This window comes from Saccoglossus kowalevskii, chromosome 16, assembly GCF_978046115.1.
Source record: "Saccoglossus kowalevskii chromosome 16, keSacKowa6.1, whole genome shotgun sequence".
NCBI classification, from domain to species: Eukaryota; Metazoa; Hemichordata; class Enteropneusta; family Harrimaniidae; genus Saccoglossus; species Saccoglossus kowalevskii.
The window spans coordinates 31,107,990-31,122,819 of NC_140656.1; the positions used below are offsets into that span (position 1 = coordinate 31,107,990).

The 14,830-nt window shown below is 35.8% G+C and overlaps 1 protein-coding gene across 2 annotated transcripts in view; it reads right to left on the reverse strand.

Annotated features, from left to right (window-relative positions):
- LOC100366543 (paxillin-like) overlaps positions 1-9,486 on the reverse strand; it is a 28,594-nt gene extending 19,108 nt beyond the window's left edge. For both annotated transcript variants that reach the window (XM_085491362.1, XM_006811919.3), the window contains exon 1: positions 9,339-9,486. In XM_085491362.1, coding sequence (XP_085347488.1) covers positions 9,339-9,351 — 13 coding nt within the window. In that variant the 5' untranslated portion in view covers positions 9,352-9,486. The remainder of the gene's footprint in view (positions 1-9,338) is intronic.
- Positions 9,487-14,830: the final 5,344 nt, after the last annotated feature.

Below are 14,830 nucleotides of genomic sequence, written 5' to 3' on the forward strand. Positions count from 1 at the left end.
TTATGTAAATCAGGTAACTAATATGAACAGAACAAAAAAATTATGAATTATTATGCTAATTAGAGAATTAATATGAACAAATTTTATCCCCAAATTAATCAGGCCTGTCTATTGTACAGAGCATTTATGTACCAAATTTTATTCAAATGTGATATCAGTAATTGAGATATCAGTGTTAATTAATTATGTTAATTAGGTGATTAATAAGCATAAATATTTACCAAAAACTAATTGGGTCTCTGCATAGTTCTAGATTCATTGAAATGAGATGATGGGTACTCTTTAAAAGTTTCATTGAAATCCAATTCGTGGTTCTTTATATATCTGTGGAACATTCATGGAAACAATTAACTAATTATGCAAATTAGGTTATTAATATCCACAATTATTTACCCTAAAACTAATTGAGACTCTGCATAGTCCTAGAAAATCTATGTAACAAGTCTCATTGAAATATGATGATTAGTACTTGAGATATCAGGCAAAAAGCTGAAAATTAACTAATCATGCTAATAAAGTAATTAATATGCACAAATATTTACCCAAAAACTATTCGGGGTCTGCACAGTCCTTAAGTAAGTATGTACCAAGTTTCAATGTGATGATTACTACTTGAAATATCAAAAGCTGAAAATTAATTAATTATGCAAATTAGGTAATTAATATGTACTGATATTACCCTAAAAACTATCAGGTTTGTGCAGTGTTCTATGACATCTATGTACCAAGTTTTATTGAAATGTGATGATTAGTACTTGAGATATCAGTGGAAAAGCCGATAATTGATTAATCGTTATGCAAATTAGGTAATTAATATTGCACAGAGTTTTACCCAAAACTAATTAAATCTACGCATTAGTTTGGAGCATGTATGTGCCAAGTTTCATCAAAATCCAATGAGTGGTTCTTTAGATATCAGTGGAACAGTCATGGAACAGCTAAAAATCAGCTAATTATCATGCAAATTAGGTAATTAATATGCATGGAATTTTACCAAAACCTCATCAAATCTGCGCATTGGCCCAGAGCATCTATGCACATACACACATACATACACACACACATACAGACACACTAACTGCAAAGACTCCCATTGTGTGCTTTGCACACGGGAGTCAAAAACTAGTCATGGTCTATCTATTTATCGATAGCAGTTCAATGAAATGATAATTGATCATAATATATACCATTATGTAAAGATTTTGAAATCAAAGCATATACACATATTGGGAAATTAACAAATAGTGTCATATTAATTAAAGTGATACAGATATCTCAATTATCCTAACAGTTAAAAGTATATGAATCTGATTCTCCAAACTACTCAGTACCGGTACTATCAGTATTTACGACCCCTCCCCCTCCCTAATTAGTAATTCTTCTGTACAATATGTCATATTGCATTAATTAAGAAAAATTTAGATGCTCAGAATTTCAGCAAACTGACAGTACAAGAAGAATCATTGATATACTGTAAATGCATTAATTATTCACTGGGCTTTAATTTCGCTATTTACGCTGATACGTAAAATCCGCTAAATTAAATCTGCGTGAATACATGTATGTAAATTAACAATAAAACTCATTGACAAATTCGTGAAATTAAAACACGATGAATTTGTTCAAAACATCAAAATAGTGAAATTAAATGTCATTTAATTATTATTGCTAGAAATTATCATAATTTCAGGATTTTATGTCATTTGCAAAGATAAATGTTTTGCGAAAGTCACTGACACTGTTTTGTAGGACCTCAGATAAATTTGTTACTGCTACAGAATTGTGTATATTTGTCTTTCAAATGGTTTATAGTAGTTTTCAACACACAAAGTGTACAAGAGCCTACCCTAGCTTCCTTCGTCTGTTTTCTTCACTTCACTCCAGTACATTTGCTACAGGAGGAAGCTGTGGTAACAAGAGCCTGGAGCTCTAAAAATGACTCAAAGTGATAATACACATGTAGGCTTCTTAGAAACTATAGGTCAGCGCACTTGTTTACGTTCTGTGAGCAGTGCTTTAGCGCAACAACTGGTTGGTAAGATCCGATCATTGCACTTGAAGATAAAAAAGTGGTGTTGTTCACTGCTGTTATTAAATATACATGCATTTGTTCTGGTTAATAAAACAACTTATGGGAAATGTTATCGCAGCAGATCACAAGCCTGTGTTGATTAGTGAGTGACATTTGTTATCACGCTTACACATGTAAACATATGTTGTCACAACGACCTACAGAGGAAGCTTAGGTAAGCCATCAAAAATAAATAACTTTATTTTCTGAGGAGTACAATTTCACTCAATCAATTCCTCAATTACCCCCCACCCCCAAATTCAAGCTGTTGTCATTAAAAATCACAGCATCATTTGACATATAGGAAATTATTGCTGTTACTAGGCAACAATAGTTCAAAAAATTACCAAGATATGAGATTGTAAGGTCAATCATCAGATGTGTATATGAAGGTGAATCATGTGCAAGATAACATACTGTAAATTACTTCAATTTCCGAAGACAATTTTTTGTTTTCATTTTGTCTTCACAAATGCTGTAAATTCCTAAAAAAGAAAATTTCTAGAAATGAAAATCAAACAATTAACCGTCCATCATCTGATGTGTACCAGCTATTATAATAACATTTATTTCCTGAATCAACTTTTTCCTAGTAGCATAATCATGACAATAACAAGTCATTGTCAATGACATAATTCACCTTCAGTTTTTAGTGACTGTGTCAAATATGAACAGGGTTGACAGATTTTAATGCTTAAATAATAAATATGGTGTTACTTCAAATGGCACCTTAATCAGGTTATGTTCAGTCAAAATAAAATATACTTCGAATAAGATTATGCTCATCTCTCACAAAATTGTATAGTCCACAATAAACCATATTTGGATTAAAAACAAATAAAACATGTCAAAATCAGTTGTGAAATAGTTAAAGACACATGTAAGTTAAGGTGGCCATTTTGAATCAGAACACAAAACAAATTAAAGTGCATTAGTATTAACCCATCATGAGAGATGTTCATATCAAGTCTGAATGAAATCAGTCAAGGCATGACTGAAAAATAATTGATGGCACGTTCAAATGTTATTTTTTGTTATTTTGGGGATAAAAACGACTGTCAGTGCATAAAATCTGTCTGGGCATGTTGGAGAAATGATGGATGGATAGATGCACAGATGGATGGCCAGAACCGAAAAAAACAACTTTGTCTGACAGACTAATTATTTAAACTCTTTAACCATGGTGCTGGTGCTGTGAGTCATTATTGTTATTAGGATTTGATCATTAGTAATTTAGGATTAGTAGATTTGAAGAATAACACAATATATATTTATTTATTTATTCAGTTTGGTTATGGCACATCTTAATCTTGTAAATTTACTTGGATACGGGTAATCATTTTCAGCAAAAAATCAATAACTGTCCATTTCAGTGATACACAGATCTAAAATGGGAAACGTGAGGGTGGGCATTGCACAGGCACTTTAAGGTAGGTTTTATATTGCACCAACAAAGACATAATATTATTTGGGGATGTCCATGCTTAAAATTTTTAATGTATTATACTCATTTCTTGGTTCAATGTCGATGAAGTAAGGGTATTCCAATGCTATATTTCCCTCTGAAAGGTGAAATTTTGACATTGAACTCATTAAATGAACTCACTGCACCTTGTATGCAGTGAACAGCAAATCACCTACATGTACATGTGTATTTTGCCCTATAACATCAACATCAACACAATACTTTGAATTACAGTTGTGAAACCAAGAGAATCAGGATGTTTTTTACAATGTACAAAGTCTTTTCTGAAACCAAACATTTTTATGACCTGCATAATTTCCCTGTGATATCAAACACTACATGAGATGAATGCATCAATGTTTGAATGAAGAGTACGGCATGTAATAAATACACCATTATAATTTAGTTCATTTGACAAGTCAATGGTCGTAATTTATTACACAAGAGTACGAGACTGGAATTGTTTTAGATTATTTTAAATCTCCTAAAATGTGCCAAGAATATTAAGGATGTCTACTATGTATGTACCTCATGTTCAGTGTAGTAACCTCTTGTAGTCAAATTGGTCGTAGGGTATGTTTTTTTTTATTATTTTTTTTTTCTGGTTTACCCCCCTGCCCCTCTGAAAATAATTATTAATGATCAAAATCTTATACTCCGATCAGAGGTTACTAGGCCATGGTATTGTGTCAATTTCTGGTATTTAAATACCACCACACACAGATACATTGCAATAAATTACTTTACTATTTAAAATTACATTCCAATGGTTTTCAACATTTTCTAAAATTAGATTAGAGGAGAAAGCATGAATTCCTATCCCACAATGCATTGTTATTTATGCTCAGTAGAGGGAGCACTTCAATTTGGCGCTAACTCTGTCAGATATGTAACAGAATAGAAGAAGGTTAACTAAATGTTTTTGTTTTGAAGGGCACTATTAAAGAAGTCATACATGTATGCTACAATTTTTTACTGTTGCATTTACTATACAATTATGGATTTAGCAATTTGGTTAAAAAAAATCACCTTTTTTAAACAAAAACAGTGAAATGAAGGATTTTATATTAAATGTCAGCTTAAGTTTCAAACAATTAAAATTGTTTGTCATGAAGGCCGCTCTCCCCAATAGTCTATAAGCTGACCCAACTTGACTTTTATTTAGGATTCTATTTTGACTCGAGATCCCTACAAAATCAGTCTTGTTAGAGGGCGCACTGTTTATGGTTTGACTTTCTACCAACTTGTACTTTTGAGTAATCAAAAGAGCGCCCTCTTTAGACGAACATTGCATACACCTACAGAGCATGTCAATTTATATTAATTAAAATGTGCTTGATTGTCAAGTCAAACTAGAGGGTACTTATAATATACAAATTACGGGTTTTAAGCAAATTTGTAGCCTTGCTTGTGGATATATATGTAATAAGACAATGACTTTGCGAGTTATTTAGTGATTCAAATTCATTTTATGGTATTGTGTTTAAATTGTATGAAAAGGTATTAAATGTCTGCTTTACCAAATGTAAATTAGATTATTTCCCCCTCTACACCAACATTATGTAATTACATACACCTAGCAAGACAAAATCTCCTGTCTAGGACAGGCCTTAATGCAGTTTGAGCCAAATTCATATTTTGTAATACTGAGCTTGTATAGGCACATGTATGCAATGCATTATGGGAGAAAAACATTTCCTTGTGTATAGTGGAAAAACAGTATCACCCAGGCAACTCACTAAATTATATAACAATTTTTTTAAATGATTTTAAAATGTTAGATTTCATATCAAAAATACACTTCTATGTCACAGAGCACAATTTTGACCATTTTCTAAATTTTACATTTCGGACTTGTGTATCTGAAAAAATCATTCAATGGTGATCCCATTTTTTTGTAATCTCAATTAGTATGAACTAATAATAATGACAAACATGACATATCTTCAATTTACTTCAAACCTCATTAATATGGATTCCTGAAGATGAACAATGCCAGTACTGTTACGATACTCTTATAAACATTTATCACAAATAGACATGCATATAAACCGAAAATTGACTGGATCCACAGTCACCTAACATGTGACTTGGAGTAGAAAGAAAGGCAAGTTACAAAACTGCATTTTTTAAACTTTAATTTTACAATTCAAAGTCAAAAACTTACCACTTTTAATGGTGGTGAATAAAGATGTATTCTTTCAAGTTACAATCAAAATAATTGAAAAACATACAAAGGTATATTTTGGCATTAACAATGACCCTGAACACCAAAGCCTGACCACCACTGACCAATGAGACCAAAGACTGACCACCACTGACCAATGAGCTAGTTGATTATGAAAGAAGTGTGCGTTCATTATAGTAGCCAGCTGTTCCACACATCCTCCCTCTTCCATGTTCTAGGGTCACTGTTAATCAAGAGTTTTCACTGTCAAATTATTCCTTCAGATGTTGGAATTTGGTGATTTTTATTCATTATGACAGGAAGAAGAATACCTCTTTATTACCTCAACATCAACTGTAATTTTTTTTTTTTATTTTCTGTAAACAGAAAGATTAAAATGAGCGGCATCACAACTTTCGCTTTCATTTCACACTTCAGGTCACACCGGTTGACTGTGACTGGATACCAGGCTATAGCATTTTTGCTCTATTACTGCATGCACAAAAGAAGCTTATATAAAATAAAATTCACATTTGCTCAGTGTTGTATTCTGAATCATTGAAATATTACTCTGTAATATAAGCACATGTGCTACTAACAGAACAAATATGATATAGTAATTCTGCAATCCAATGAACTGATTACACAGCCATATTTGAACTATTAGTAAGAAATGTGCTTTGCACCACAGATGTGGTATATATGTGATCAAAGTTGTATTTTTTAGATATAGTACACTATAATAAAGTGCACCTAATAGAGCAAATACAGCATGCTAGGAGCTCAGACATATCTTGGCTACATCCAAGGCTATATAATGTATTGCCATGGTTTGATACCACTACTATGCTACAATGTATTGTTAAGAATGACACAATGCTTTAAAGGTGTGCTCGCTCTGAATTTTAATTCCACTGTCCTGGAGTCCTGAAGTGTGACATTCAAATTAAACTAAGAGATCCAATTGTGGTGGACATCAACAAGTTTTTAGTGGATGAGCATAGATACATGTAGTTAACACTGCCACTCATGATTTACTACATTCAATATATTGAAAGACTCTTTTCATGCTTTGTGTTGAAGTCAGTACTAACACTGCCGACACACCTCATTAAATTCCAACCACGATGCAAATCTATATTTTAAGACTGCACTGGACACAGAAATAACTGCTGTTTATGTCTCACAGGACACCCGGCAACTGATAAACCAAATTGAAAAAAAATGTAAATTACGTGCTGCGTATGTTTTAAAACTGACAAGGTACCAGGTGAAAACATTGCATCCTAGCAAACTTCAAGAGCATACTTGTTTGCTACATAAAATATAGAGTTTTTATGTAGTGTACCCCTATATTTGATTTGTTCAGATGGAATGCTAAATATTATACAGCATGCTAGGAATCTGTACTGAACAAGCCCCATTATTTCCCTCATCACAATTTCTAACATCTAAATTGGTCTCGCAGGGAGAGTTGTCTACAGCCTGGGACAAACATGCAGGTATAGCCAAAGGCAAGTTAATTATTGCCAAGAATTGAAAAGCAGTTTTTACTATAATGGGCATAATATACACGAGTAAATCATCATCATTTATAGTATGTCTTATGGTTTAGACATTAACACATGTACAAATAGACTAATATTCCAAAAATTTGGGATTGACAAAAAAACTTTTGACTCAAGTCATTAGCATTTACAGTTTCTATGTAAAAAAAAAGATGCATAACTGTCTCTGAAAAAAGGTAAGGCAACAATCCCAGGAACTGAACCTGGGAGACATCATTGTCTGCACTTTTAGTCAAAAGTAATTTGAATTTAGGTAAATTTGCAATAGAATTAGAATTTCATAGTAGGGGATGAAATTAAAACTTAAAGTTGCTTGTCCATTGGATTGGTTAGGGAATTAAAAAGAGCCTATACCAATTGAATTGATGATTAAGATTACATTATTTGAAATAACATTATTTGAAATAAAATTGTCATTCTTAGTTTCTCATAACTTAGCAACTTTCTTGACATATCGAGTAAGCAACTTGGAACCACCCCATTTGGACAGTTATAAAAACTTGCTATTTCTTCCAACCTGCCCACAGGGGCAGCCAATTTGTAGATTTACCTATCCCAGCTAAAATTTGTCGGTTTGGGACGGGTGGACAGGCCTTAATTTTGACCCCTGGAAAATGTACAATAAACGCGTACAGTACAGTACAACACAATACATCACTAACTACTATTGCTAAGAAGTGAAAAATCACATTAAAATCATAACTATGATGGAAAGAATATTTTTAAATTTGATGGAGATGCTCCTATCTACCCGGTAATAGTTTTCACTAGATATGTAAATTAACTACTTAGACAAACAGCAATACTGAAAGTAGCTTTGAATAAATTAATTGAAGACTATCATTAAAGCATTAAAGATTATCTAACATTGTATCAACACTAACCAATCAGTGGACAACTTTGCTGCATTGTGACTTTCCATCTAGCTGAAACATGTGAATCATAAATTAACGAAAATGGTTTTTATGGTCTTTAAGCTTGAGGTATGTTGACACTGTTCTGAAAGTATTCATGAAATACCAAACAAAACTTCTGTTTAATCAATCCACAATTTAAGGAATACAAGACACCAAAGACACAAACTTTTTTGAAAAACTAATCAAGAAATATAACTTTTTAAATATTTACAGCCATCAATTAATAGTATTATATGACCAGGCACCCAGATAACATCGGATACGTCATGTGTCAGTATGTGCCGGTTTATGTAAACAAAACACTACTTAACCTCAGACTACTCCATATACCTGATGACATGTCAGATGTCTATGCTTGTGTAATGTCTGTTGAGATACAACTACACCCGAAGCCAAATTACAGAACAGCATACTAATATGAAAACAATCATTTTGTTATCTAGTATGTAAATAGATATAGTCCCAGAGACGCAAAGTAATTACAGCATTATATTATATCTAAATATATCGATATTTGAGTGACAGGGCACTAAAGGTCCACTATTAAATGCACAGCCGATATGTGCAGTTTCGTTTGCAGGGCTATAATATTCGCATAGTCAACAACCTTGACCCCGTGACCTTACGTTCAACTAAACCCTCTCGAACGCAAACATCCGCCTTATTTATATTTACTCGGCACTACATTTGTTCGGGAAAATAAATAAAATAAACAATGGTCACACGTTCCACTCCCTATTAGCTAGGATTGTAATGGATACCGTGGTTCGTGAACAAAACGTGTGTTTGTGTACAAGCACACAAACAATCTCACAGATAGATGATTGAAATTCAAGATGGCTGACCACACGCCCCGTCCACACGCAAGTGTAATGTAAACTTGTAATTCGAGTAAGGTCCTCTCAGGAGACACGCGTCCAGGAAATGCATGTCGAAAACATTTCGCATCCGTGCATAGGGCCGAACAGCGTTGCTCGATGCACGGCAATAAGCAGAGTATAGCTAACAGTCGCAAGCTGATCTCGTCGCCGTCAAAACAAAACCCACAGCTGATCTGGTGCCGACAACACATCGCTGTTCATTAACAACAAATCGAAAACAAGCACCAGTTTTGTGAACCCTGTGAGTCTGGAATAACATTAAATCTTACCCAAGTCATCCATTTCTATAGGTGATGGCTAGATATCAGTGCCGGACCCAAATGGTGTTAAAAATCACAAGCAGTAGTCCCCGTATAACGCAGAACATGTACTTATGGCAGGTACGTTGTTGCCAATATGGGCTACGATTGGTGTGGTCACGTGATGATTGTAATGACGTCAGGTGACCCATGACTTGTAAACCACACCTGTTTTTGAAACTGTGTAAACAAACAAAAAAAATAATTAGTACGTTTTCCGAAAATATTTGTTTTCTTAATTTCGTCATTTTTTAAAAATCAAAGTCAACAGGTGGGCAGTCAACCCTCACAATTTCCCCGCCAAAATGTTGGCGCAACATTATGCACATTTCAAATATATTTTTTATAATTTCTTTGTTAAATTTGGACTGTCGTATTTTCATTGACATTGCCTACATGTCTTTATCATTTCTTTAGAGAAATATAGAAAAATAAGCGAAATATTTTGTGCAAAAAGAACTAAAAGCTAACTTTGGCGTGTACGGGATTCAAGGAACTTGGGTTAACCTATACTACACCAAATCCTGTGTCTATTTGTTTTGGAAAATGGCATTTTATATTACTGTGACCGCACACAAATAGAACAGGAATGTGTATAGGTTATTATAACCGACTTCTAACATGGCTATGCGCCCTCCAATAATAAAATGTTGCATTAGATTAACCAATCATGTGAGTTCGTTTGACGATCTTCTGTCAATCAAGATCAGCTGACAAAGCCATGTTCTAACTAACTTTTCTCAATTTATACAGAGAATATAAATCGTGAATCCGGCGATCTGATTGGTGGCGGGCGCATAGCCATGTCAGAATGCAGTACATGTATTCGACACTGTTTTGCTAATGATATAGCTATATATATATATATATATATCTTACAATGTAGCAATTACTTCCCGTGGCAAAATCATATTGTGTAATATAGCTATTTTGTTACTATTAACAGAACAATATCTCATACTGCAATGTTGTCCGTTCCAATCGTGTTTGTGGTCGCGGTAAATATATGATAAGTAGTATTTACACTAGGGAAAAGAAAAAAAAAGATACAATCATTTTCTACAAACGAGCGGATTTTGAAAGCATGTTTAATTTGATCCTTGGTCCTGGCGAAATGTAGATTGTTTCAGCCACAATAAGTATATCCTAGGAAGTTGAGTAGATTACTCGTAAATACTAATTCAGTTGTATAAGTGTGCTGCCTATTAAAATTTAAAGCTCAATTGGAAAACAGCTGCCATTGAAATGTATAAATATTTATGAAGTAATTAGTTGAATGAATGACTGTGTTGTGCCAATACCAAGTTGCTTTCAAGAGATATGCGTTTAAAAGAGAATCTTGGCCAGAAGTTTCATTAAGACGCGGAAATTCCGCCATTTGCCTGTAATATCGTTACCTCGGCAACTTTACCTTTTTCTCTCCTGTTCTGTAGTTTTAGTGACCTTACTGCTGCACTTTCCTAAGTCAGTGTTGTGTCAATAAATATACTATATATACAACACGATATTGTATACCTTATTCAGTGTATATTTTTAGTGTGATTGTGAAGTCAAATCGGTAGTTTATCTATTATTTGGAGGGGTCAAAATCACTAATTTGAATTTTAGGAACATTCACGAAACATTATGTAAACATATTGGTGGAGGCTACATTTTTCTATGTTTTGTATCATTTCTGTTTTATCACAGAGTTTCTTTAGAATTGGCATTTTAGACATATTGAGAAATTTAAAAAAAAATACGTATTTAAAATGCACGTTTTTGCATTTTAGGCACGTTGGCTATTTTTGAAAAGCATCTTCAGCATTATGAATATCTCAAAGTACAACAAAGTTCATACCAAATAACGTGAAATTGATCGTGACCAGTTTGAGAATAGGTAGTCGACCCTTGTATCGGAAACAGACATAATCATGAGAGGAACACATTACATCATGTTTTAATGTACCCACCAAGGACATGCTTGCCAACTATAAAATGTGAGTGTGTCCAATCCTTACCACTAGATGGCGCACCACGTACACACATACATACATACATACATACTATGGGAGAAGACCAATCACGTACAGACCGGAATACCGCTAGATAATATATGATAGATCATGCCCTCTTTTTATCGGTTTCTAGCAATTAAGCAATATACAAATACACGAATATACATATTTTACGGTAACTCTGGCGTATCAGAGTTCAGAACCAATCTCATTCCGCTTTTCTAATTAGTAGGTAGGTCCTAAATTAAAAATAATAGTGGCTCCAAAATAGAACCTTGAGGTATAATGTTTTGGTAGGATTGGGTCGGACATGTGACTATAGTAACACACGTGTTGTTTTCTTCCCAACATTTTAAAATATGATGAGGTGATACCAGTTTTTGAAGAGGGAGTCTGTGGTCAGACCAAATGCTTTTCGCAAGTCATCGTATGAAGCACCTATAAAACCTCTTCTTGACGATATCGGACTACTAGTATATTGCGGTCATACTAACCAGAATGGAATCATCTAAAGACGGATTGATTACCACGTAGAATGTTGTTGTACTCCACGCATTTGGATAAAATAATGCGTACGCGATGCTCGAATATATTTTTGATAAAACTAGAAGCCACTGGTTGGGCGATAGTTAGCTGGATAGGTTGATCCGTTGTTATGAAATGGCAGAACTTTAATCTTCCATGTATTTATAACTGTTCTACACCTTATGCACATATTTAAACTAATGGACGACGAGATGGCGTCTGTGGGGATTTAATCAAGACCCTTCGATTTATTGGAATCTAACGCTTTTAGTAGTTGGTCTCCCATAAACCTCTCACTGACTTCATTCATTTTGAAATCAACGTCTGTTTTTTTTTGCAACGTCATCAGTTCACTTGTTGACAATATGTTGTTTACAGTTGTCCTGGCAATGAAACCGTTTGCAATGTCACGTTCAACCTACAAAATGCTTTCATTTATATTCAGCTCTGATAAAGAACGATTATGTCCGCCGGGAACAAGTTGTTCATAGTACACCCTAATACAAATGATGAAAACACCTTCTTTTTATGTTGCCAAAGCTAATGTGACATTAATATAGGCTTCGGCATCTCAGATCTAACACGTCATAGTTATGTATTTGAATGACACGTTCAATCTTTTTTTTATATTTTTATGAAAAATGTTTTTGTGCTAGGCGACTTTCAGTAGTCAGGTGGTCGTGAGTTACTGGCTAAGTAGTCAGGTGCTCGTGAGTTTCTGGCTAAGTAGTCAGGTGCTCGTGAGTTACTGGCTAAGTAGTCAGGTGGTCGTGAGTTACTGGCTAAGTAGTCAGGTGCTCGTGAGTTTCTGGCTAAGTAGTCAGGTGCTCGTGAGTTACTGGCTAAATAGTCAGGTGGTCGTGAGTTACTGGCTAAGTAGTCAGGTGCTCGTGAGTTTCTGGCTAAGTAGTCAGGTGCTCGTGAGTTACTGGCTAAGTAGTCAGGTGGTCGTGAGTTACTGGCTAAGTAGTCAGGTGCTCGTGAGTTTCTGGCTAAGTAGTCAGGTGCTCGTGAGTTACTGGCTAAGTAGTCAGGTGGTCGTGAGTTACTGGCTAAGTAGTCAGGTGCTCGTGAGTTGGCTAAGTTGTCAGGTGCTCGTGAGTTGCTGGCTAAGTAGTCAGGTGCTCGTGAGTTACTGGCTAAGTAGTCAGGTGCTCATGAGTTACTGGCTAAGTAGTCAGGTGCTCGTAAGTCACTGGCTAAATAGTCAGGTGCTCGTAAGTCACTGGCTAAGTAGTCAGGTGATCACGAGTTACTGGCTAAGTAGTCAGGTGATCGCGAGTTACTGGCTAAGTAGTCAGGTACTTGTAAGTCACTGGCTAAGTAGTCAGGTGATCACGAGTTACTTGCTAAGTAGTCAGGTACTCGTGGGTTACTTGCTCAGTAGTCAGATGCTCGTGAGTTACTGGCTAAATAGTCAGGTGATCGCGAGTTACTGGCTAAGTAGTCAGGTGATCGCGAGTTACTGGCTAAGTAGTCAGGTACTTGTAAGTCACTGGCTAAGTAGTCAGGTGCTCGTAAGTCACTGGCTAAGTAGTCAGGTCCTCGTGAGTTACTGGCTAAGTAGTCAGGTGCTCGTAAGTCACTGGCTAAGTAGTCAGGTGCTTGTGAGTTACAGGCTAAGTAGTCAGGTGCTCGTAACTCACTATCTAAATAGGTGCTCGTAAGTCACTGGCTAAGTAGTCAGGTGCTCGTAAGTCACTGGCTAAGTAGTCAGGTGCTTGTGAGTTACTGGCTAAGTAGTCAGGTGCTCGTGAGTTACTAGCTAAGTAGTCAGGCGCTCATGAGTTACTGGCTAAGAAGTAGTCAGGTGCTCGTGAGTTACTGGCTAAGTAGTCAGGTGCTTGTGAGTTACTGGCTAAGTAGTCAGGTGCTTGTGAGTTACTTGCTCAGTAGTCAGATGCTCGTGAGTTACTGGCTAATTAGTCAGGTGCTCGTGAGTTACTGGCTAAGAAGTCAGGTGCTCGTGAGTTACTGGCTAAGTAGTCAGGTGCTCGTAAGTCACTGGCTAAGTAGTCGGGTGCTCATAAGTCACTGGCTAAGTAGTCAGGTGCTCATGAGTTGCTGGCTAAGTAGTCAGGTGCTTGTGAGTTGCTGGCTAAGTAGTCAGGTGCTCGTGAGTTGCTGGCTAAGTAGTCAGGTGCTCATTAGTCACCGGCTAAGTAGTCAGGTGCTCGTGAGTTACTGGCTAAGTAGTCAGGTTCTCGCGAGTTACTGGCTAAGTAGTCAGGTGCTCACGAATTACTGGTTAAGTAGTTACGTGCTTGTGAGTTACTGGCTCATTAGTCTGGTGCTCATGAGTTACTGGATAAGTAGTCAGGTGCTCGTAAGTTACTGGCTAAGTAGTCAGGTGATCATGAGTTACTGGCTAAGTAGTCAGGTGCTTGTGAGTTCCTGGCTAAGTAGTTACGTGTTTTTGAGTTACTGGCTAATTAGCCAGGTGCTTGCGAGTTACTGGCTAAGAAGTCTGGTGCTCACGAGTTACTGGTTAAGTACTTACATGCTTGTGAGTTACTGGCTAAGTAGCCAGGTGCTTGCGAGTTACTGGCTAATTAGTCTGGTGCTCATGAGTTACTGGATAAGTAGTCTGGTGCTCATGAGTTACTGGCTAAGTAGTCAGGTGCTCGTGAGTTACTGGCTAAGAAGTCTGGTGCTCGTGAGTTACTGGCCAATTAATCTGGTGCTCAACTCACAATATATTTTTCACATAAATGACGCCTGACATCCACCCCTAGATACATCTGACATTGTGTCAGATACAGGTTTCCAGATGTTTTTTTCCCCCTCAACAGGTTTTTATATCTGCTTTTTTCTTGCTGGTCAATGTATTCCTGATGGGGGCTTTAGCATTGATTATTTCATGTATATATACATCAGTAAGGGGAGGGTGCATGTAATAGTCGTGTGTGGCTTCTGGGTACTGCAACCACATTTCATGCT